Below are 21,420 nucleotides of genomic sequence, written 5' to 3'. Positions count from 1 at the left end.
CCCAGAGTTTACATTTACGGAAGTATGCAGAACAGTGGCCACTGAAAAGTATCTTGATAGGACTGAAGGGAGATCACAAAAAAACATGGGGGGGGAAATTATGTTAAGCGGGCTTAATTAAAAGGCAAAGGTTTTCCCTGTCAGTTGTGTCCAACTGTAGGGAAAGGTGCTCATTTCCGTTTCTTGTCCTAAGATAATTTCTGTGGTCACATGGTCAGTATAGCTACATACACCAAAGGTGCACAGAACGTTGTTACCTTCCCACCAAAGTGGTACCTATTTATCTACTCGCATTTGCATGCTTTCAAACTGCTCAGGGGGGGGGCAGGAGCTGGGCCAAAGAAGGGGAGCACACCCTGTGGGGTCTCAAACCTGGGGTGTCAGCTCTCTGTTAACCACTGAGCTATCTGCATAGAAATGGAAAGCAGATCACAACTGCTTAAATTAAACCAAACTTACATGAACTGGAAGTTTTTGTATCCGTTTCTGCAAAAGTTTTCCAAGTCCATTTCCAGGTCTCTGTTAAGTACATGACCGGCTTTCTCCTCTTTGAGACTCATCAGATATAGTTAGCCCATCATCATTGTTCTATCTACAGGGTACCTGTGTTTGATGAGTTCCCAACTAGGATGAAACTGGTCATGCAGAGCTTATCTCCTGGTATTCAGTTTAACTGAAACATATGGTACAAAATAAAGAATTTCCACACACACACACACACACACACACACACCAAGAGAGGCAATGAAAATGGAGTCGTGACATAATGTAACATTCAAATCTCTCCACCGTGAGAGTTTAAGAGAATAATAATAATAATAATAAAGTTGGAAGGGACCTTGGAGGTCATCTAGTCTAACCCACGGCTCAGGCAGGAAACCCTGTACCATTTCAGACAAATGGCTGTCCAGTCTCTTCTTAAAAACTTCCAGTGTTGGAGCATTCACCACCTCTGAAGGCAGGTTGTTCCACTGGTTAGTTGTTCTAACTGTCAGGAAGTTTCTCCTTAGTTCCAGGTTGCTTCTCTCCTTGACTAGTTTCCATCCGTTGCTTCTTGTCCTGCTTTCAGGTGCTTTGGAGAATAGCTTGACTCCCTCTTCTTTGCGGCAGCCCCTGAGATACTGGAAGACTGCTATCCTGTCACCCCTCACCCTTCTCTTCATTAATAGGGTCCGAAAGAACTGTTTGGAACAAGACGTGTAGCCAATCTATCTTGTGTTGGTTCTGGGCAGTAGTACAAAGGTGCCAAACTAGGAATGCTTTGCATTAGATGCACATAGTTTGCAACCGAGATGGATCTGTGAGATTTAAAAGCCCTTTATTTATTTTCCTTTAGATCCCATCTTCAGATACTGGCTGTACACTTTGGCTTTATTCCAAATTTTACCCATCCCTTTCCCCCCCCTCCCTCTTCTCTACTCCCCAATTGTTGTCCCATTGCTACGGTCCAGAGCAAATTTCATGCATTAACTCATTGCAAGGATCCAGCTGAAACCCTGGGCTGTTAAAAAACGGTTGCAAGCGATTTGTCAGGAAAAGGGGATTAGCAGGTATACAACGATGCCATTCGCCAAGTCTACAGGGGAAGCACTTCTAAAAGTTCCTTAGCAGAGATCATTAAATATACATGAATCTTGGTGGCCAGCCATAGATCCTCATTAGAGCCTGACATCAGCTGAATCAAAGAATTTTCTAGCTCACCTCCAAAGAGCTGGAATCCGAGTGTGGTGAAAAAGTTAAACAGAAGCCTGAGCCAAAAGACAGAAGAACAGGGCTAAGAAACACGTTCTCCACCAGCTTCTCTCAAGTCTGACTTCTTTTTCCGAAGTTTTACTTTTGTTGTCTTCCAGTTTCTTTTCTTTCTTTCTTTTTTCTTCCCCCTGGGGGAAAAAATGGTTCAGCCTGTTGAATTTAGGGAATTTTTTTTCCCCTTTCTTTTTCAGGGATGGGGAAAGGCTGAAACAGAAGCCTCCTGTGAGTCAAAATATGGCCCAAACGTCTAGGAATTTAGCTGCTCACATTCTTTCAGCCCTGGATATATGAGATGGGCGGCAAATAAATTTTCTAAATCAATAAGTCCACATTGGTATCAGGTGGAGGGTATTATAGTTATTGGATAATGCAATGGTAAATGATTCTGGAGATTATCTGATTCAATCTCCTGCTCAGTGCAAGATGCAGGTTAATGTCTGTTATAAGACATTAAGATGTTCTTTCTTGATTTGCATGCCATGAACAAGGAGATCCCATGGTTCTGAAAGCCAATTTCTCCATTAGAAACTTATAACTTGTAGAGTCATTCATCCTTCTTGGATCCAAAATAATCATTGTGAGAACAGGGTTTAGGGGCCAAAGAACAGGGTTTGTACGCCTTCCATGGGGCCAAAGAACAGGGTTAGTACGCCTTCCATGGGGCCAAAGAACAGGGTTTGCATGCCTTCCATGGGGCCAAAGAACAGGGTTTGCATGCCTTCCATGGGGCCAAAGAACAGGGTTTACATGCCTTCCATGGGGCCAAAGAACAGGGTTTGTACACCTTCCATGGGGCCAAAGAACAGGGTTTGCATGCCTTCCATGGGGCCAATGAACAGGGTTTATATAGCTTCCATGGGGCCAAAACTATGGCCCAAAAATGACCTACACTACTCATCATTTACATTTACATCGAAACAAGGTTGTGGAAGACTACCTTCCCAAACTCTGAGGTCCAAATCAGGGCTGAGATTTTGGGTGAATTCAGAAATCTTTTGCCCATGTTTCCTGCTTACAGTTTTCATAACACATTTTTGTAAACAGGGGCATAATTATTCATCTGCCTTTCCAGCCAATGTTTCAGAGATCAGATTACACAGAGACATAGAATTTTCACTTTTTTGTTTCTGTTTAAATCTGGCGTGTTACTTAACCTAGTGTGACCGCTTACTTCATACGGATGTGGCTTATGGGGCTAGAAGTCAGTTATAAAAAATGGCTATCAAGGCAATTGCCTTAATTATTTATAAAAATGATAGGCAGGATTAAAAAAAAATCCCTGCCTAGCACTAGGTTTGTAAATAAAGAACAGCCAATCCCTGGCAAGTTTTCATTCCTGTTTGGCCTGTGGGAAGAAGACCAATCTCCTTGACATTCTCCACCTCTCACTGTTTGAGGGCCTTCTACTGATTCCCTTCAAACAGAATCTGGATCTAGTACCATATTCTTAAATGAATCTGATGCTCTCGCCATCCTGCAGCTGGGTGGCCATTTATCTCAATAAGAAGACTGACATGCTGGGATTGGATTCATGAAGGGCGCCATGTTTTCCTGCTTGGGGACACCAATGTCTTTTCTGCCTCGCTGCCTCTTCTGCCAGAGGGCAATCCCCAAGACTCTCATCAGTCACCGCAGCAATGTTTCCTGTCTCTGGGAGACAGGAGGTCCGACAGCGCCGCAGTCAAGGGTGGCTGTGAAATATCTTGCAGTAAACACAGACAAGCGTTTGCCTGCTTAGGAATAACAGAATAACAGACTTGGAAGGATCTTGGAGGTCTTCTAGTCCAACCCCCCTGCTCAAGCAGGAAAGCCGATTCCATTTCAGACAAATAGTTGTCCGATCCCTTCTTAAAAACCTCCAGGGATGGAGCACCCACAACTTCTGGAGGCAAGCCGTTCCACTAATCAAGTGTCCATCTGTCAGGAAATTTCTCCTTAGTTCTAGGCTGGTCTTCTCCTTGATTAGTTTCCACCCATTGTTTCTTTTCCTGCCTCAGGTGCTTTGGAGAATAGGTTGACCCCTTCTTCTCTGTGGCAGATCCTGAGATATTGGAACAGTGCTAGGGATGGAAGTGAGGAAGGAGAACGTAGAATAATTTCCAGGGTTCTCCCACCAACGTGTCTTGAAAATTCCAGGAGTTAGAAATCCATACAAGATGTTACCCAGGCAAAATTGTTGAGCCTACAGCATTCAACATTTCTCGAAGGACAGAATTAGATCACCAGAGCAAGATCTGAGAAATATGTTTCTTAGAGCCATGTGTAACTGGAGTCCCATTCTTCAGTTAGAAAAACTGCTTTACCTGGGCAAAATACTCCCCCTGGGATCAGCACCTTAGCTGATGGTTCATTTTAGAAGCTCTTCATTTACATAGATATGTTTTCCGCTTTCAGCTGGGATCTTGTAGTATTATATTTGTTTACAAATTAGCAGATTGCTGAAAATTTGAACCACCATTGTAGATATAGGCCAGTTGCCCAGCACCTGAATCGTAATCACAAGACCACAGGGATGCAGCGGTCATAAAGGTGAGCAGCAGTTTTAAGTCACATTGTTCAGCACTGTCGTAGCTTTGAATAGTCGCTAACAGAATGATTGCATGTTGAGGGCTATCTGTCTTGCAGAAGGCTAGCGCTTCAGTTAGTTACCAATATGGTTTGTAAAACTCTGGAAGATCACTAGATGGCAGCAAAGACATATAGAAAATCATATGCTGTACAAAGGGGCTTCCTCAAAAGGCACCTGGCCTTGGTTTTTCTTTGAAGACATTGCGCTTCTCATCCAAGAGAAGCAAAACTGAAGGCGGAACTGAAGAAGCTTCTTGGAGGAGAAGCGAAACGTCTTCAAGGAAAAACAAAGTCCAGTTGCCTTTTGAAGAAGCACCTCTGGGACAAACCATGATCTGGATGACTGAGAATCCCCACAGACTTATCTTGTACAGATTTTCGCAGCCAATATTGGTAGCCCTACCTAATCATCAGACTGGTTCTGAAGCAAGGCCATTTTCAATTTATGATGAGCCATTTGATCCGATGAGGTCTCTCTTTCAGCAAAAGGCACATCTACACACTGCAGTGCTGACCTTCTCCAAGACGTGGCTCCAGAGAGCTGAGGGTCGTAAATCATCTCCGGCTTGGTTTTTCTCGTAAATGGTTTCCATTTTGTCTCTCTTTGAGGGGGGAGGGTGGCGGGGAGCTCTATGTGATCTATAGCACAGAGAACGGCTGCCCATTTTACAAAGATCTGCTCCTCCCATTGGGGTCTCTCCTATTTCTCTCCCCCCCATCTGCTTTTTCCTCATTAATGGCCTGCTTGAAAGGCAAGAAAACTCAAGAAGTTACATTGTCAATCTGACTGAGACATCATTCAGGCCAGACTGGGCAAAAGCAGACAGCCCCCCTCAATTCTCACTTGAGCCCTGAGGCAGCTGACTAGCTCCAGATTTTTGTTTTGAATGTTATTAGGGTGTTGTTGTTGGTGGTGTTTTTTTAAATTATCCTGCATCAGGAGCATACAACCCAGATTATTTATATATATATATATATATATATAGGGACGCGGTGGCTCAGTGGGTTAGGACGCTGAGCTTGTCGATCGGAAGGTCGGCAGTTTGGCGGGTCGAATCCCGAGTGCCGCGTAGCAGAGTGAGCGCCTGTTACTCGTCCCAGCTTCTGCCCACCTAGCAGTTCGAAAGCATGTAAAAATGCAAGTAGAAAAATAGGGACCACTACGGTGGGAAGGTAACAGCGTTCCGTGCGCCTTTGGCGTCTAGTCATGCCGGCCACATGACCACGGAGATGTCCTCGGACAAGCGCTGGCTCTTCGGCTATGAAACGGAGATGAGCACCGGCCCCTAGAGTCGGAAACGACTAGCACACATGTGCGGGGGAACCTTTACCTTTACCTTATATATATATATATATATATATATATATATATATATATATATATATATATATATATATATATATATATATATGTATGTATGTATGTATGTATGTATGTATGTATGTATGTATGTGTATATATATATATATATATATATATATATATATATATATATATATATATATATGTAAATTACTAACAAAGAATTTAAAGGGAAACTGAGATGCATTTCTAACTCTTTAGTCTTCATCAGTCAGCTATACCCTTCTGAGATTCGAACCTGGGCTGATTGCATACTAGGCAGTGTTATGCAATCAGCCCAGGTTCGAATCTCAGAAGGGTATAGCTGACTGATGAAGACTAAAGAGTTAGAAATGCATCTCAGTTTCCCTTTAAATTCTTTGTTAGTAATTTACACAAATATATGAACTGTCCAGTGTGACTACAGCCTGTTTGATGGCCTTCAAGATAGGCTGAAAACAGGAAATAAAGATTTGCTCCTGATGCAGGAGATATATATATATATATATGTTAAGTATTTGTTAAGTATTTTAGAATACCTTGCAAGGCCCAAATACGGGCCAAACCTTATTGCCTGTATCAGCCTAACCTAAGGCCATCCACAAGCTGTAGTCACAACTGTGACAACTCATTATTTGTGTAAATTTTTTGGATTGCTAACAAAGAATTAAAGGGAGACTGATATGGCCATTTCAAACTCATTTGTTCTCATCAGTCAGCCATACCCTTCTGAGATTTGAACCTCTTTCCTCGCTGTCTCTTCTCTCTTTCCCTCTCCCTCCCCTCACTCAGGCAATCCATTCCAATCAAGCTAGCTCAGAGATGGACGGGCTTATTTGCTTAGTCTAACCTCCGCCGGAGAGATCCATTAACCATCCCACAGTTCCTGGAAGGCAGACAATCCCTGACCAATAACACAAGCAGACAGCTATAAAGGAAGATGCACTGAATGGGAAAGACGAAAGGAGGGGCCAGAGGATGGCCAGATTCAGGCTGTTTGTCTGGACTCCAGGCTGGAGCTGTGCAAGAGCCATCCTCAGGGGAGACTGCCCAACGTTTCCATATGTGCTTTCCAGAGCAGTCCCCAGCGCCTCTGGTATCAGTGAGCAAGTAGTGGGTCATGGGACCAATATCCACCCGAGATCTCACCATTAAACTTACTGAAGCTGACAGATAAATAGCCTGAGCTAGACAAAGCATCTTCCAGGATTCCAAAACGAGTTCAGTTCAGTAAATGTGATCCCAAGTTAAAGGGGAAAGTAAGGTTCTTGCATAGTAAACATAGATTTACACCAGCCCCACTGGTGTAAAATGTCATTCATGGGTAGCATCTCCAAATGTCCATTCATCCTAAAAGCTGAAGTTGCTTCCTTCCACGTTTTATTCCCTACCCCTGGAGAATTTCCACCTTGAGCAGCTGAGCATACTTCCAGACAAAGCATGAAGCGGATATCTCCCACCACTCTTTAATTCCTAAACATAAGAGTGTGGGGAGTTACAGCACAATAAGACCTTCAAGACTGTTGTCAATCTCACCAGTAAGCAAGACTAGGAATTTCAATTCCTTATGAAGGCTAAAGCTACTTCTACTAAAGTGGGCTTTAATAATAGAATTTTTCAAGTCTAATGTGAATTAGGGTGGTGTCTGTCTGGGTTTCTTCTGTATAAATGAGTTGTTTTAGACTTAATATATTTTTCCTGTCATTTTAGTAGCAGATTTCATTGATCCCCATCAAGATTATCTTCCTTACTGTTTGCACTAAGGCACACAAATATCAAGTTTCCTACGCTTATCCTGGTTAAGGATGTTAAAGTTCTAGGATCAAGGATCTAAATATCCACATCACGTTGTCAAGTCTTGTCCTAGTCCATATTATCACTGCCCCTAGGAAAATGTCTTCCCAAGATGAAAGAGTTTTAACATTTCTTTATAGGTATATCACTTTTGCCATCTAAAAGGGTGGTTTTGTACAGTTCTTCCTATCGAGCACAGTCGACAAATCTGGACTACAAGTCCTAGAATTCCCAGCCAGCATGATCCCTTTGGCAGCTCCAGCATGTCTGGAGAGCACCCAATTTGAAAAGGAGTGTCTTTCATTTGATTAGTTATTATACATGAAAGAGAGGAACCTCCCATCTATTCCCAACAGATGTTGGAGAGTCAGCATATGGTCCTTTGGTAAGTTGATTTTTCTTCTGTGAAAAAATGCTGCCAGTCCCTTGGACAGCAGCTTCCAATTCTATTTTCTATTCTCAGGACAACAAGAGGTCTTCCATGTTGTGGCTATTGTGCATGCAAAGAAACAAGCTTGCTCGTTATTCGAAGAACTGTCTTTTCCAAGTTATATCTACCTGACCCATCAGTGTGTGGAGGCTGGGAATGCTCCAGGTCCCCTCTCTTAAGGAGGTCCATCTGATGAGACCAAAAAGAAGAGCCTTCTCTGTGGTGGGTCCCTCCCTGTGTGAAATATCATCCCTCAGAAATAAGATTGGCACTTACTTTGACACCCTTTCAAAAGGCCCTGAAGACCTGGTTTTGCCAAAAACACCTGGGGACCACAGGGTAGTATGAAGCCCATCAAATGGTTGGTTTGACGGTTGTCAGCAGGAGGGTAGAGATTTATTGGCTTTTGTATGGAGATTTTATTTTTACAAGTCACCCGAAATCACCATGAGTGAGTTAGTCGTATAAATTTTCTTAATAAAAATGTAATATTATTCATCCCAGTTCCAAAGCCCTGAAGAGTTCTGGAGTTATTCTTAGGGAATCGGAGCGGGAAATGTGCAGTGGCGAAGGGAGGGTTAGATTGGAAGGACTTCTTTGCCAGAAGGCTGTTTTAGCTCCATCACGGAAGGAGTTGAAATGTGGAAACAAAAGGAGCTCGAAGGCTGCAGCCGCAGTGGCTCCTTCCTCTGCTATGCAATAGGATTCCAGAAACAGCTATCTTGGGAGAGAAGGCAGGGAAGAGTTCAGCCCAGAGATGGATAGAGATTACTCCCTGCCTTAAAGCAAGCAAGCAGCAGAATAACAGATTTGGAAGGGACCTTGAAGGTAACAGAATAACAGAGTTGGAAGGGATCTTGGAGGTCTTCTAGTCCAACTCCCTGCTCAGGCAGAAAATCCCATCCTATTCAAACAAATGGTTGTCTAATCTCTTCTTAAGCATTTCCATTGTTGGAGCATCCCCAACTTCTGAAGGCAGGTTGTTCCACTGGTTAATTGTTCTCACTGTCAGGAAGTTTCTCCTTAGTTCTAGGTTGCTTCTCTCCTTGATTAGTTTCCATCCATTGCTTCTTGTCCTGCCTTCAGGGGCTTTGGAGAATAGCTTGACTCCCTCTTCTTTGGGGCAATCCCTGAGATATTGGAAGACTGCTATCATATCAACCCTGGTCCTTCTTTTCATTAAACTAGACATACCCAGTTCCAGTAACCGTTCTTTATATGTTTTAGTCTCCAGTCCCCTGATCATCTTTGTTCCTCTTCTCTGTACTCTTTGTAGAGTTTCAACATCTTTTTTACATGTCTTCTAGTGCAACCCCCTGCACAGGGGATCTATACCATTTCAAACAAATGGCTCTCTGGTTTCTTTTTAAAAAGCCTCCAATGATGGAGCACCCACAACTTCTGAAGACAAACTGTTTCACTGGTTTATTGTTCTCAGTGTCAGTCAAGCCTATTTGCATATTAAAAGATAGCATGCCAGTCTAGGTTGTAATTTATCCCTGAACATATTTCTCTCTCTCTCTCTCTCTCTCTCTCTCTCTCTCTCTCTCTCTCTCTCTCTCTCTCTCTCTCTCTCTCTCTCTCTCTCTGTGTGTGTGTGTGTGTGTGTGTGTGTGTGTTCAAACCAGCCTTAACTCTTGGCAACTGTCTGCACAAGTCCCTGATGTTTTCTTAGCAAGATTTTGGAAGTTGCTTACTGTTGCCTCCTTCCTAGGAGAGAGTAGGACTGGCCCCAAGGTTACCCTGCTGGCCTGTGGTCCTAAAGCAGACTAGAACTCATGATATCCTGGTTTCTAGTCTGGTATCTTACCAGTAGTATAGTCAGTGTAGTCCAAGATGAGTTTATTGCTTAATTGCATCAGTCGCCACCATAAATTTTGTTGTATGGATTGTTGATTTTCTCCTGGCTCTATATCATGTATTTGTAGCAGCTGAGTTGCAAACTGTGCTGTTGTCATTGGGTGTGTGGTGAGTGTGCCAGTGCACCCTTTTTTGGATTCCCCTCTGGGATTGTAGCTCTTTCCCTTTGCAAGGTCAATCCATTGACAGGAACATGAGCAAATCAAGTTGTAATAAGGAAGAGTAGAACCACTATAATATTGAGTTATAGAAATTAATCCTGAGCAAAAGCAAACTGTAATCTGAATGTTTTGATCTAGATTATCCATTTTTGTACACTTCCAACACCCCCTTCCACCAATTATCTTGGCCATATTAATACACTTGGTTTGCTTCATCCAATGCTCCAGTCTGTAAGGGTTAGTACAACCTATGAAAACATTTATTGCAGTTTTCAAATATGGTTTAAGACTTAGAACACAAGCACCACCAATGAATCATTGCCTAATGATTAATCTGCACCTGAGCACTTTCTTAGTACAAAAATTGACATAGGTTGACCAGTTTGATATCATCATGGTTATGAAGGACTCTAAGACACTAACAATTCATTTTCTATGGATCAAAATTCATTGCTTAGAGCAAGAGTTGATGATTAACTCCAAATAACCCTTGAAAAAATTGAGTTGGCTCCCATTGTTTCTATAATAATCAAAGAGGGAAATAAATGCACAATTGATAACCATGCATAGATTCCAGATTGTTTCCCATGTGTAATCACATGAAATAATATACTTACATTCTGTATCGAAATTTGATAAATAAATTCCTAGTTTACACATCCATTAGAGTTTGGTGCGTGCTATTTGGGAGCACACCCATCATTTCTGCTGGGTATATTCTCATTCCCAATATGGATAACAATCTTTTTTTTAAAAAAGTGTTTGAATAGCTATCATTCCTTTAAAGAAGAAGAAGAAGAAGTTGGAGCTCTTCAGAACAACCACATCTCCTGATGGGTCTATTGGCCCCTGCTGGGCCCTACGTGCTCCCACTTGTCCTGAGGATATGATGGACAGCTATCTTCATCCTGAATGACACTTGTGGACTTCACAAAGTGTGTGAGGGGTTTTGTGGATGACTGACCGGGCCTCCCCCAGGCAAAACTAACAAGCAAAGGCCTTCACCCCTCTTTAATCCACCTTCAGCTCTGCAACTAAGAGGAGTCAGTGAACCTTGTCCTTCTGACCCAAGAAAAGCTAAAGAAACAAGGCAACCAGGAGGCAAGAACGTCAAGATTCTGCACAGTTGGTCAGCATTTGGTATCCCCCTGCTAGGCCCAGCCACCCCCAGGACTCTTGTCTCTTGCATTGTGTCTTCCAAAAGAGGAGGTGGGGGCCCCCCAGAATATTTCAATCCAATTGGTACCATGACAGAAGGCTTTGTTGAACCCCCGTCACTCTTGCCAAGGTGTCATGGCCTCTGTTGCCAGGGCAACGCAAGGAGACTGAAGAGACCAGGGAAAAAGGTATATGATAAGAGTAAATGTTTTTAATGCTTGGGAATTGGCAATTAACAAGGGGAACCTGTAAAAAAAGCATCGCAGTCTGTAAGAAAGCATCACAGTGTGGGAACTTCTATTCCAGGTTCCCTTTCTCTTCTCTCCTTCAACAATAAGTGAACCTTGTTGTTGTTGCTTGTTTGTTCCTTTGGGATGTCCTTCCCCCCCTCCCCAATTCAGAAGGACTCTGAGCTGTGAGCAACCAATTTACAAAACAAGATCAAAACGTTATCCTCAAAACCAAACAAACAGCAGCAAAAGACTAAACATTCATCTCCCTAAAACCTTAGAGAGGTTTTAAGGTTGGAGTTAACTCAACACCCTGGTCCAATGGCCGTGGGGGGGAAAAACACAAGTCTTCAGTGATTTTCAAAAGACCAATAGGGTTGTTGCCATCTGAATTTGGGGAGGGGGAGGCGGGACTCTTCCATAACTGGTGTCACAACAGAACAGATAAGCTTCCTTGGTCATATTGACATTGAGTCACTTGAGGCAAGGTTGGCCTCTCAGGAATGGATTTCTCTTAAAATGCTAACGTTAGTGAGGAACTTTAGTGATAAAGTTTCTGAAAAACTTTAAGGATTCCCTTTTTGAAGTGAGGATGATGATGATGGTGATGGTGGTGGTGGTGATGGTGATGATGATGATATTAGTTTCATTAATATCTAAACTTGCAATATTTGGGCTGGGTTCATGAAACACACCAAGCCCTAGGCCAGGTGTGTGAAACACAGTATGTGTTTTTCCACGATGCATATTGCGATTTAACATAATGACCTGGTGACCCATTAAATGCGAAGACTTGGCAGCCAGCGTGTATTTATGATCATTTCAATGTCCCAGGGCCATGTGATCGCCGTTTGCAAGCCAGGTACCAACAGGCAAAGTCAATGGATTCGCTTAATGACCGCATGATTCACTTAACAATTGGAGTGATTCGCTTAACAGCCATGGCAAAAAGGTCATTAAATTGGATGTGACTCACTTAACAACCACCTTGGTTAGCAATGGACATTCTGGTCCCAGTTGCAGTTGTAAGTCAGGGACTAGCTGTATTTTTCATCCTGCTTCTTACTTCTCTCCCCCAGTTAGATTAATAAGAGAATAACAGAGCTGGAAGGGACCTTGGGGGGCGGTGTTGTTGTCTAGTACAACCCTTGCTCAAGCAGGAAACCCTACACCATTTCAGACAAGTGGTTATCCAATCTCTTCTTAAAAACTTCCAGTGTTGAAACATTCACAATTTCTGGAGGCAGGTTGTTCCACTGGTTAATTGTCAGGAAATTTCTCCTTAGTTCCAGGTTGCTTCTCTGTAGGGAATTGCACACCCAGTATCCAAATGTAGTCAGAGATGCTGGCACAAACGAGTTTTATATAAATAAATATATTTACAGTAAATAAGATAAGCATTGTCAAGTAAATAAAGAGGAGCGTCGTGAGGTAAATCAACACAGCAGGAACATCATGAGGTAAATCAACAGAGAGCACAAGGCGGGAAAACGAGGAACCGCCCCCTTTACATTCACAACAACCAATCACAGCTCAGATTGCCTCATGCAGTGGCCAGTTCTCTTCAACCCATTAGCCACAATTGTGTGTTCTTACTCAACCCTTCACTGCTCTAGCTATTATATTTTAAATATCTTAACATTCTCTCCTTGATGAGTTTCTGCTATCATCTCTCCCTCTTCTTTTCATTAAATTCCGGTTCTTTATAGGGTTTAGCCTCCAGCCCTCTAATCATCTTAGTGGCTCTTCTCTGCAGCCTCTCTAGAGTCTCAACATCCTTTTTATGGCGACCAAAACTGGATGCAGAATTCCAAGTGTGGTCTTACCCGGGCATTATAAAATGGTATTAATTAATCTCTAAGGCTTCTGCTCACCACACATTTTTACAAGGCCAAAAATCCCACTAAATGAAATAGGAACATTCGGTTCAGCTGCAGCCAGCATTTTGCTGCCCATCCGAAGATTTCAGGACTGTTTTCAGGCCTGAATTCATTTTCACCTGCACAGCTTCGTCAGCCTCGTCGGCGGTGAAGCTCTGAGTGCGGTTGATACCCTTTGTGATATGGATATGTCCTCTCCACCACCCTCTCTGCCTCCCTCCAGAGTGTTTCAATGCTATGTTGGCTGCAGCAAACAAGAACTAGACTAGGAAAAATGATATTTATTATTGCACCAACTGCAGCATCATTTTACAGGGGTTTTGCAATCCCTCGTTTGCTGGGAATAATCGGCTCAAGCAAATGGAGAGGTGGGCAGTGAAACTCAACGCCGCCCGCCCCATTCCGGAAGCTTTTCAGAGAACCCCATTCTGACAATCATTAGCCTGCCCTACACGATGTGATCCTGCAAGCACCGCCTGAGCACCTGTGATGACATCATTAGCAGCTCATATCACAGCTTCCTTTTGCACCACCTTCACAGCTGCCGTCACTCGAAGGCAAAGCTATCTTTGGCTTCCCTGCGTCGTTTGCCTCTACCAGGCCTCACTCCTTTGGATGGGCTAAAAGAAACATGGCTGCAGTTTTATTTTTATTTTATTGTTAGATTTTTTTTAAAAATCCCAGCTTTATTACTTTATAACTAACTCAAGGTGGCCACGGTTGAGAAACATTGGTGTAGGACGGAAAGAGTTTCCAAGTAGAAACAAAAGTACTTATGTTCTTTGTGCTTAAGATGAGGAAAAAATGATATTATGTTTTTTGGGTTTTACTGATTAGACCAGGGGTGTCAAATTGCCAGCCCATGGGTTGGATGCGTCATGCCGAAACCATGGCCACCCCATTGCCGGCAATGGAAAAAAAGTCACGATACGTCATGACACGTCATGTGACGCTGCAAGTTTGACACACCTGGATTAGACCGATTTGTCGATACAGAAATGGCTAGTGCTTACTACTAAAGGAATGTAAAAAGCTGAGTTTCGATTTTAAGGTCTGATTTGACTGCAACAGTTGGAAGTCAATGCCTTTTGTTTCTTCCCTGCCCTGTTTGTTGTTTCTTTTTTCTACTGTTGTCCCCTACTATTTGCTTTTGTATTTTCACATTTTATGTTACAAATGAATGAAACTAATAAAAAAGAGAGAGAAACATTGGTAGATGCTTAAAAGAGAAAGCAAAAACCGGAAGAAAAGGGTTAAGGGTGGTTAAGGAATAAGAAGAAAAGAAAGAAGAGTAAGGATGCAGCAGAAAGAATGAAGAGAGAAAGATAAGCGACAGGGAGAATTGCCCAAGAGGATGGATAGATCTTCAAGGCAAATATTCCCCAGACTCCACCTAATCTATAGAGAACCTCTGTCATTATGGGCCATTCAGTCAGGACCTACATATGTTTCAAATATCAACAGGCACACAATTTGGGCTATCTATTGATATTTTTCCCAGGCTTATATATTCTATCCGGGTGAGATTCAAGGTGCTGGTAATGACCTACAAAGCCCTACATGGCATGGGTCCGGATTACCTACGGCAACACCTGCGGCCGGCGTCAACTTCCCTCCGTCCAGTGCGCTCCCACAGAGAGGGCCTCCTCAGGGTGCCACTGGTCAGAGAATGTCGATTGGTGGCCCCCAGGGGGAGGGCGTACTCTGTGGGCGTGCCAGACCTGTGGAACCGCTTGCCGGTTGAGCTCCGGATGGCCCCCGACCTTCGCTCCTTCCGGCGGGATCTAAAAACTTATTTGATGGGTTAGGGTTGGGGTTTTAATATGTCTTTTAATTACTGTTTTATATTCGGGCATAATATTTAATTGTTTTTTAACTTTTGTATTTCGTTTTTATATTTATTGCCCTGTACACCGCCCTGAGTCCTTCGGGAGAAGGGCGGCATAAAAATTTAATAAATATAAATAAATATAAAGCCACTTCCCCCAATTTTATGTGTCCTTCAGATGCATTGGGACTGTGGCAAAAGACCAGCTCCACACGTGAAGGTTCAATTAACCCCCACCCACCCCCTTTTTTTGCTAAAAGCCAATGCACAGGTATCTTCTCAACTAATGTTGCTTAGAGTTAGATAACAGCAATCAAGAGGGGTTGGATTTAGTTCTCTTGAGGCTAATGTAGGTATTCTGAGCTGGTTCCCCCTTTTTATTCTGCCTCCCATGTTCTCCCGTTCCTTCTCCTACAGCAGATTCCATGGTTGCAGACACAATCCATCCGGAAGTATCTGATTGGGAAAATTGTTCAAGAAAGAGCAATATTGTCAGCCCCACAAGGTAGGCCAGTCCAGAAAAAAAATTGGTTTCTCCTCCTCCTGATTTGTCTGAGATATCACCCAGTCAATGGCTCATCCAGGCTTATGTGCTCTGCTCTTTGACCTTCTGGAGGCCAAAAGATCAAGTGATACATTCCACTTTGTTCTCTCCTTCTTAATTCTTCCTTTTGGCCTCGTTGTGGCAAGGCTCGGCAAAATAAGCTTGGATCAAGGCAAGCTGGATGACCTTCCAGCCTCTTCTCAGAAAGTCATATGCTATATTTTTATCCCCAGGATTCCAAAAGTGGATTTTTCTGTCACTCCTTTTCTTTTTCCCTGTTTCTTTTCATCATTTCCTCTTCTTTAATTCCCCCATATCCCCCAGACAAAGTGAAGTGGGGAAAATTGATATGGATAAGGAGGCGAGTGTTGCTTTGGTCCAAGGAAAACTAGAGGTGTGGTAAGTTTCTTGACAGAACAATTCATCGGTGGAACAACTTGCCTCCAGAAGTTGTGGGTGCTCCAACACTGGAGGTTATTAAGAAGAGATTGGACAACCACTTGTCTGAAATAGTACAGGGTTTCCTGCCTGATTAGGGAGTTGGGGCCTTCAAGGTCCCCTTCCAACTCTGTCATTCTGTTAAGCTTTAACGAATTCATAAAACTTTCTCCAACCTGACCTCTTCTGTGTGTGATGCACTAAATACCCCACAACTGCCAACGTTGAACTCATTCTTAGTCCTGGGTCCATCCACTTTGTAATCTGGCCCTGCCGAAAACCTGACGTGACCAAAGCTATAGATCCAAGCTTTAAAGTTGTGATATCCCAGTTAAAAAGCCGAGTCAACAGAGACTTACTTTTCCTATTTGATGGGCTCAACCCTAAATCCCTCCCAAAGCTCAAACAGGGTCGTTACTTGTTCCTGAGCCAAAGGATCCCAGGTACCTTACTTCTGAAAATCCACCTTGCCTTTGAACAGAGTGCTAGAGAAGTTAGCCTCATAAGCAGTCACTTCCCATCCAGAGTAATTTGTACGATTTCACATCTAGGGGGGCTGCTGGCTTAAGAGCTGCACTTGTGGTGTGTCCAGCCCAGCTCAGAGACCTCCTTGGAAGGAAGCAGAGATTAGCCCTCCCTCTGAACTTTCAGGTGGGAAACACCAAAGTTAATAGGTGGCCTGGAGGATCAAATGAAGACAGAAGAAATAAGCATGGCATGTTGTTAAGACCATGGAGCTGATTTTGGAGGAGAATGGGGGCCTTAAAAATGCTTTTCAATGGCATTTCAGTTCCCTGTTGGTCTATTTTTTTATCTCTTTGTATTCCCCCTCCCCTTTTGCTATAAATTGGAAGTATCACCTTGACATATGATGTGCAGAAGGTAATTATTTCAAGCAAGGTGTGCTATAGACAGCTGAACTGCAAGTAAGGTGTCAGTTGGCTGGTGCTGTTAGCACTAGTGAAATTTTCATGTCTCACTTCTTCATTTATTCCCTCCCCCCCCCACCCCCATCTTGACCAGTTAGGAGCCTGAAGCACAGGGCTGGCATTTTCATGAAGAGCAAAAGCATGATCCCTGGTCAGGTTTCTGTCCCAGATCGTTCCATCACTGATCTCTTCCCGATTCACAATTTAGTAAGTTTAATTTGGTAAAATCACAACTTTCTTTGTGAAGTTTCACACTGTTTGAGAATAAGAAATGTGGATATGCAATAGCACCTTTTCAATTGGATAGCCTTCCAAACCAAGAATTCCGGAGGAGGAGGAGGGGGAGGGGGAGGGGGAGGAGGAGGAGGAGGAGGAGGCCTACATCCTCCGGGAATGCCAAAGCCCACCCAGAGGCACTCACACTTTTTGCAACACTCTACATCAAAACAAAAGCAGAAAAGATTCAAAATGAATATATATAGACATATTTTTATTGTAGAGTTGCTTTGATGTGGCTTAGAACACCACCCATAGAATATTTTTTTTTCCTTTTCATCATTTTATCAGTGGTTCAGAAGTTCTTTAATTTGGTTTGCAAGAGAAAAGAAGAGAAGGAAGAGGAGATAATTAAGAAAGTTATAATAAATACATTAGGATGCATTTTAAACCTTTAAATAAATTTCTGAAATAAATAGCTTGCTTTGCTGCAGAAGTTATAAGTATGGTTAACAAAAATATATATACAACAAAGAAGGAGGTATACAGTCAGCCCACACTAACCAGAATGCCTTCAGTTTGAGATCCAAGGAAGGAAGGAAGGAAGGAAGGAAGGAAGGAAGGAAGGAAGGAAGGAAGGAAGGAAGGAAGGAAGGAAGGAAGGAAGGAAGGAAGGAAGGAAGGAAGGAAGGAAGACCATTTATAGCAGAAGCCATAAATGCTTGGGATAGGGGTCTTTAAACTGGACAGATCGAAGGATGAGAGCTTCAGATGTTTATGAAAAAATTAAGAAAATAGGCAACATACAGATACTCAAACCATTATTATTCTTGCCAGACAAAGCTGGACCCAAACGATACCCATCATTTAACCATATTTAGCCAATGGTATGTAGCTACCTATGAACTAAGTCTGCACACGTCCAGAAGAACTGAACTGAATTTCTTTGCTTGTCTTAACAAAACTCCTGGTTTACGCTTCACAAAAAAGGTGTTTTTAGACGGATGTTCTTACTGTTTTGACTTTCACAAAAGGAGACCATTTTCACAAGAACCTCTGTTAGATTTGGGAAGCTGCAGTCTCTAGCCAGCTGCCCCTTCCCAGTCTTGATGCATACAAGGAACTGTATCATTAGAAAGTAGTGTTCTAATCAACTAAATGTTCCAAAATTGGCATGACGCAATAAACTAAAGACAAGGCTATGGGTATGTCAAGTCCAGTGAAAAGAGGGACTAGGGAGTGACATGATAGGTTTCCAATATTTGAGGGGCTCCTACAAAGATGGTGGAGTAAAAACTATTTTTCAAAGCACCAAAAGGCAAGATGGGAAACAATGGACAAAAACTAACCAAGGAGAGAAGCAACCTAGAATTAAGGAGAAATTTCCTAATGAAATTTTGGATGGTTATTCCATCAACCAATGGAATAACTTGCCTTCAGAAGTTATGGCTGCTCCATCACTGGAGGCTTTCAAAAAGAGATTGGAGAACCATTCATCTAAAATGGGATAGTGTCTCCTGCTTGAGCAGGAGGTTGGACTAGAAGACCTCCAAATTCCCTTCCCTATTACTCTGTGTTCTATGTGTTTACCAAGTGGGCCAGGATGAATATTGTCTACGACCCTCATCATAACAGCTAGTGGTCTAAGCTGCAGTTTTCCATAGCCTTGAACCAATGCAGGATTTCTTGTATGCGTGTGGCATGCATACCCAGAACCGCCAAGTTTAAAAGCAATGAGAACAAATGACAGGATGTTTTAAGTGTCTATTTCAGAAGAAGGAAATAACTCCGTGGAACCAGGTTGCTGCATAAATGTTTATGGCGATGTATCAAATGAAACAGCATTTTTTTTTTTAAAAAAAGTTTTGGTTTGATTGTTGAGGTCTAAGATAGTGAAATCTGACAACTGTCAGTCACCTGTCAGGACCTGTGTGCCAAGGTTCATTCAGTGGAGGTTAGCAGGGCTAATACACGTCTCCTGATTGCCATATGTACACTGCAGTGGTCCATATGTGCAATTAAAAACCAACTAAACACACCTAATCCATAATGGGACTTTGTAGGGTTTACTGGCTCTTTGTGTTGTGCAAATCCATCAAATCCTGAACAACCTGTCGGTTAAATCAAGAAGAGCGCACACTGTGAGAACACTGCTTTTTTTGTTCCCTAGATCAACAAGTCTGGAGACAAATCAACCCCCTTTCAAGAATTAGGCGGATACGGCCTCGTTTCAACAATTTACCTATTCTTGTGCCCTATTCCTACACCTGGTTATGAATGGTTGACTCAGTCAGCTACTCCCAAGGTTTAACACACCCAATAAACTGGGTCTTGCAAAAGTTAAAATTAATTTCATTCCTTAAGGGTCTCTCAATCAACTGAGCAGCTTTGTCTACTGAGTCTACTGATGAGTTTGCACCCATCCGTGGTGATTGTGTGCCGCCCCTAAATGACTAGCTGAATTAAGCATATCCTTCATTTCAAGGACATGCAAGCTAGAAACATAGATGTTCCTCATAATGTTGGTTTACTGAATGCAGTAACTCTGCTGCACCAATGAGCTGGTTTCCAATCAGTGAGAAATAGACCCTCTCCACTCTTCTTCCTCAAGGCACATGGGATTGAACCTATGATCCTTTGAACGTGAAGGCATCTCTGTGACCTCTGAGTTGTGATTCTCCCAAAATCCAAAGATCCAGCTTCTCTACCGCTTTGCCTAGACACAGTGCAAAGCTTTGGGAAATTGTGCGTTATGTTGGCCTCTCTAACCAAATGGGATCAAGGTGCTCAAGTAAGACTAGGAGCAGATTCCAGAACACATCAGACAGATGGTGCAGCTGAAAGATTGTTCCTGCCCCCCTAAAATGAGAAGCTACATTTTCACTGAAAATGAAAACTCCATGTCCAGGCAAATGGGCACAAGCTTTCCTTCTCTTGTACGTTTCCATTTGTGCTTCAAACAGGGGGAAAAAATGGGTCACGGATGCCAAGTTTAAAGATGTTGTCACTTTTATTTGTAGAGCAGGGCTTGATTTTGCAACACCCCAAAATAGAAGCTCTATGTTGAGAGCCAGGAGGGGGGGGAAACACTTCAGGTTCAAAAGTGGCATCTGCAGGTAGGACCTCAGAAGGACTTGGTTAGTTGCAGGGCTCGAAAGAAGAATAATTCAGCTATCCAGAATCCCTCAAGTTCAATCAGCCTGCAAATCCAAGGAATGTAATAGTGCAAAACACTCTGCACCATCCTTCTGCCAGCCTTCCAAAACTATTTAACTTCACTGTAACCAGTGAAAACATCCACGTCATCTTTCTCGTCTCTGGAAACTGCACCTTGCTGCAGTTTTGCAGAAAATGCCTGTTCCTACAGGATTTTCAGTGCTTCAGTCTACCAGCCTCTTCTCAACTGCAAACTGTGCACAGCAGATGGAAGGGTGGAATGCAAGGGAGACAACAATGGTGGCCCAACAAAAAAGGAAAACTGGGTTACCTAGTGTCCTTGTCCTCAAGATGCCATGTTTGGGTGCCATACCTCTTTTATGAAACCCCAATAGATGAGTCAACTCATAAAGCATTCTGGAGGTCACACTCCTGAGCCAATCTATAGCAAACTGCATCTTCCCACCCACCCACCCCCGTCCACACCCAATCTGATGTCCAAGATGACTAGTGCATGCCTCCACCTGCCCTTGGCTAGGACCAAAACATGTGAGGCCTTAAAAAGCTCAACTTGGACACAGCGACCCGTGGCTTCCTCCATCCCAGAAACAGGGCTAACCTCTCAGGAGAACCTCAACAGCTAACCAGCGATTTGGTCTCTGCTTCATTCTTGGCCAGAGGCTCTCAAGAGAGGGGAGCTGAAAGAAGGAGGTCAAAGAGAACAGCCATTTCCCTACCCCTTTGCAACAGGAGTCATACTGGTTTGTCCAAAGTTTTGGGGAGAGTGAGACCACTAGGTGGGGAGACCTTCCTGCAAACGGTATTGGTGTGATTCTGGCAGCGGCAGCCTGGCCGTTTGATGGCATCATAGCCCTTTTGGCAGAGTTTGAGGCAACCAAAGGCAGGTAGATAGCAGCATAGGCAGGGCATGAGCAAGGAGAGCAAGCCCATGGCCATCCAACGGGCACAGCAAGAGCCAGGACCACAGGAGCAGGGGTCATCTGCACAGGTGTCCTCATCATCTGAGGAGCAGTGGTAAAAGATGCCCTTGACGCAGCAGAGGCAAGTCCCATAGTCAATGAGGTTCTCCGGCGAGCAGAGGCAACGCTGGTTGCAGAGCCAACAGGAGGGCAA

At 43.2% G+C, this 21,420-nt stretch overlaps 1 protein-coding gene across 1 annotated transcript in view; it reads right to left on the bottom strand.

Moving 5' to 3' along the window:
- Positions 1-1,763: 1,763 nt before the first annotated feature.
- Positions 1,764-21,420, bottom strand: part of SPRY3 (sprouty RTK signaling antagonist 3) — a 29,229-nt gene continuing 9,572 nt past the window's right edge. Inside the window, exons 2-3 of the mRNA XM_081336821.1 lie at positions 21,024-21,420; positions 1,764-1,880 (exon numbers count right to left, since the gene is read on the bottom strand). The exon at positions 21,024-21,420 is cut by the window's right edge and continues 584 nt beyond it. Of these exons, the coding sequence (XP_081192947.1) occupies positions 21,040-21,420 (381 nt within the window). The 3' untranslated portion in view covers positions 1,764-1,880; positions 21,024-21,039. The remainder of the gene's footprint in view (positions 1,881-21,023) is intronic.

This window comes from Vipera berus (assembly GCF_964194415.1).
Source record: "Vipera berus genome assembly, chromosome: 11".
NCBI lineage: Eukaryota > Metazoa > Chordata > Lepidosauria > Squamata > Viperidae > Vipera > Vipera berus.
The sequence above is the reverse complement of the archived record's forward strand: the minus strand, read 5'-3'. Positions and strand labels throughout refer to the sequence as shown.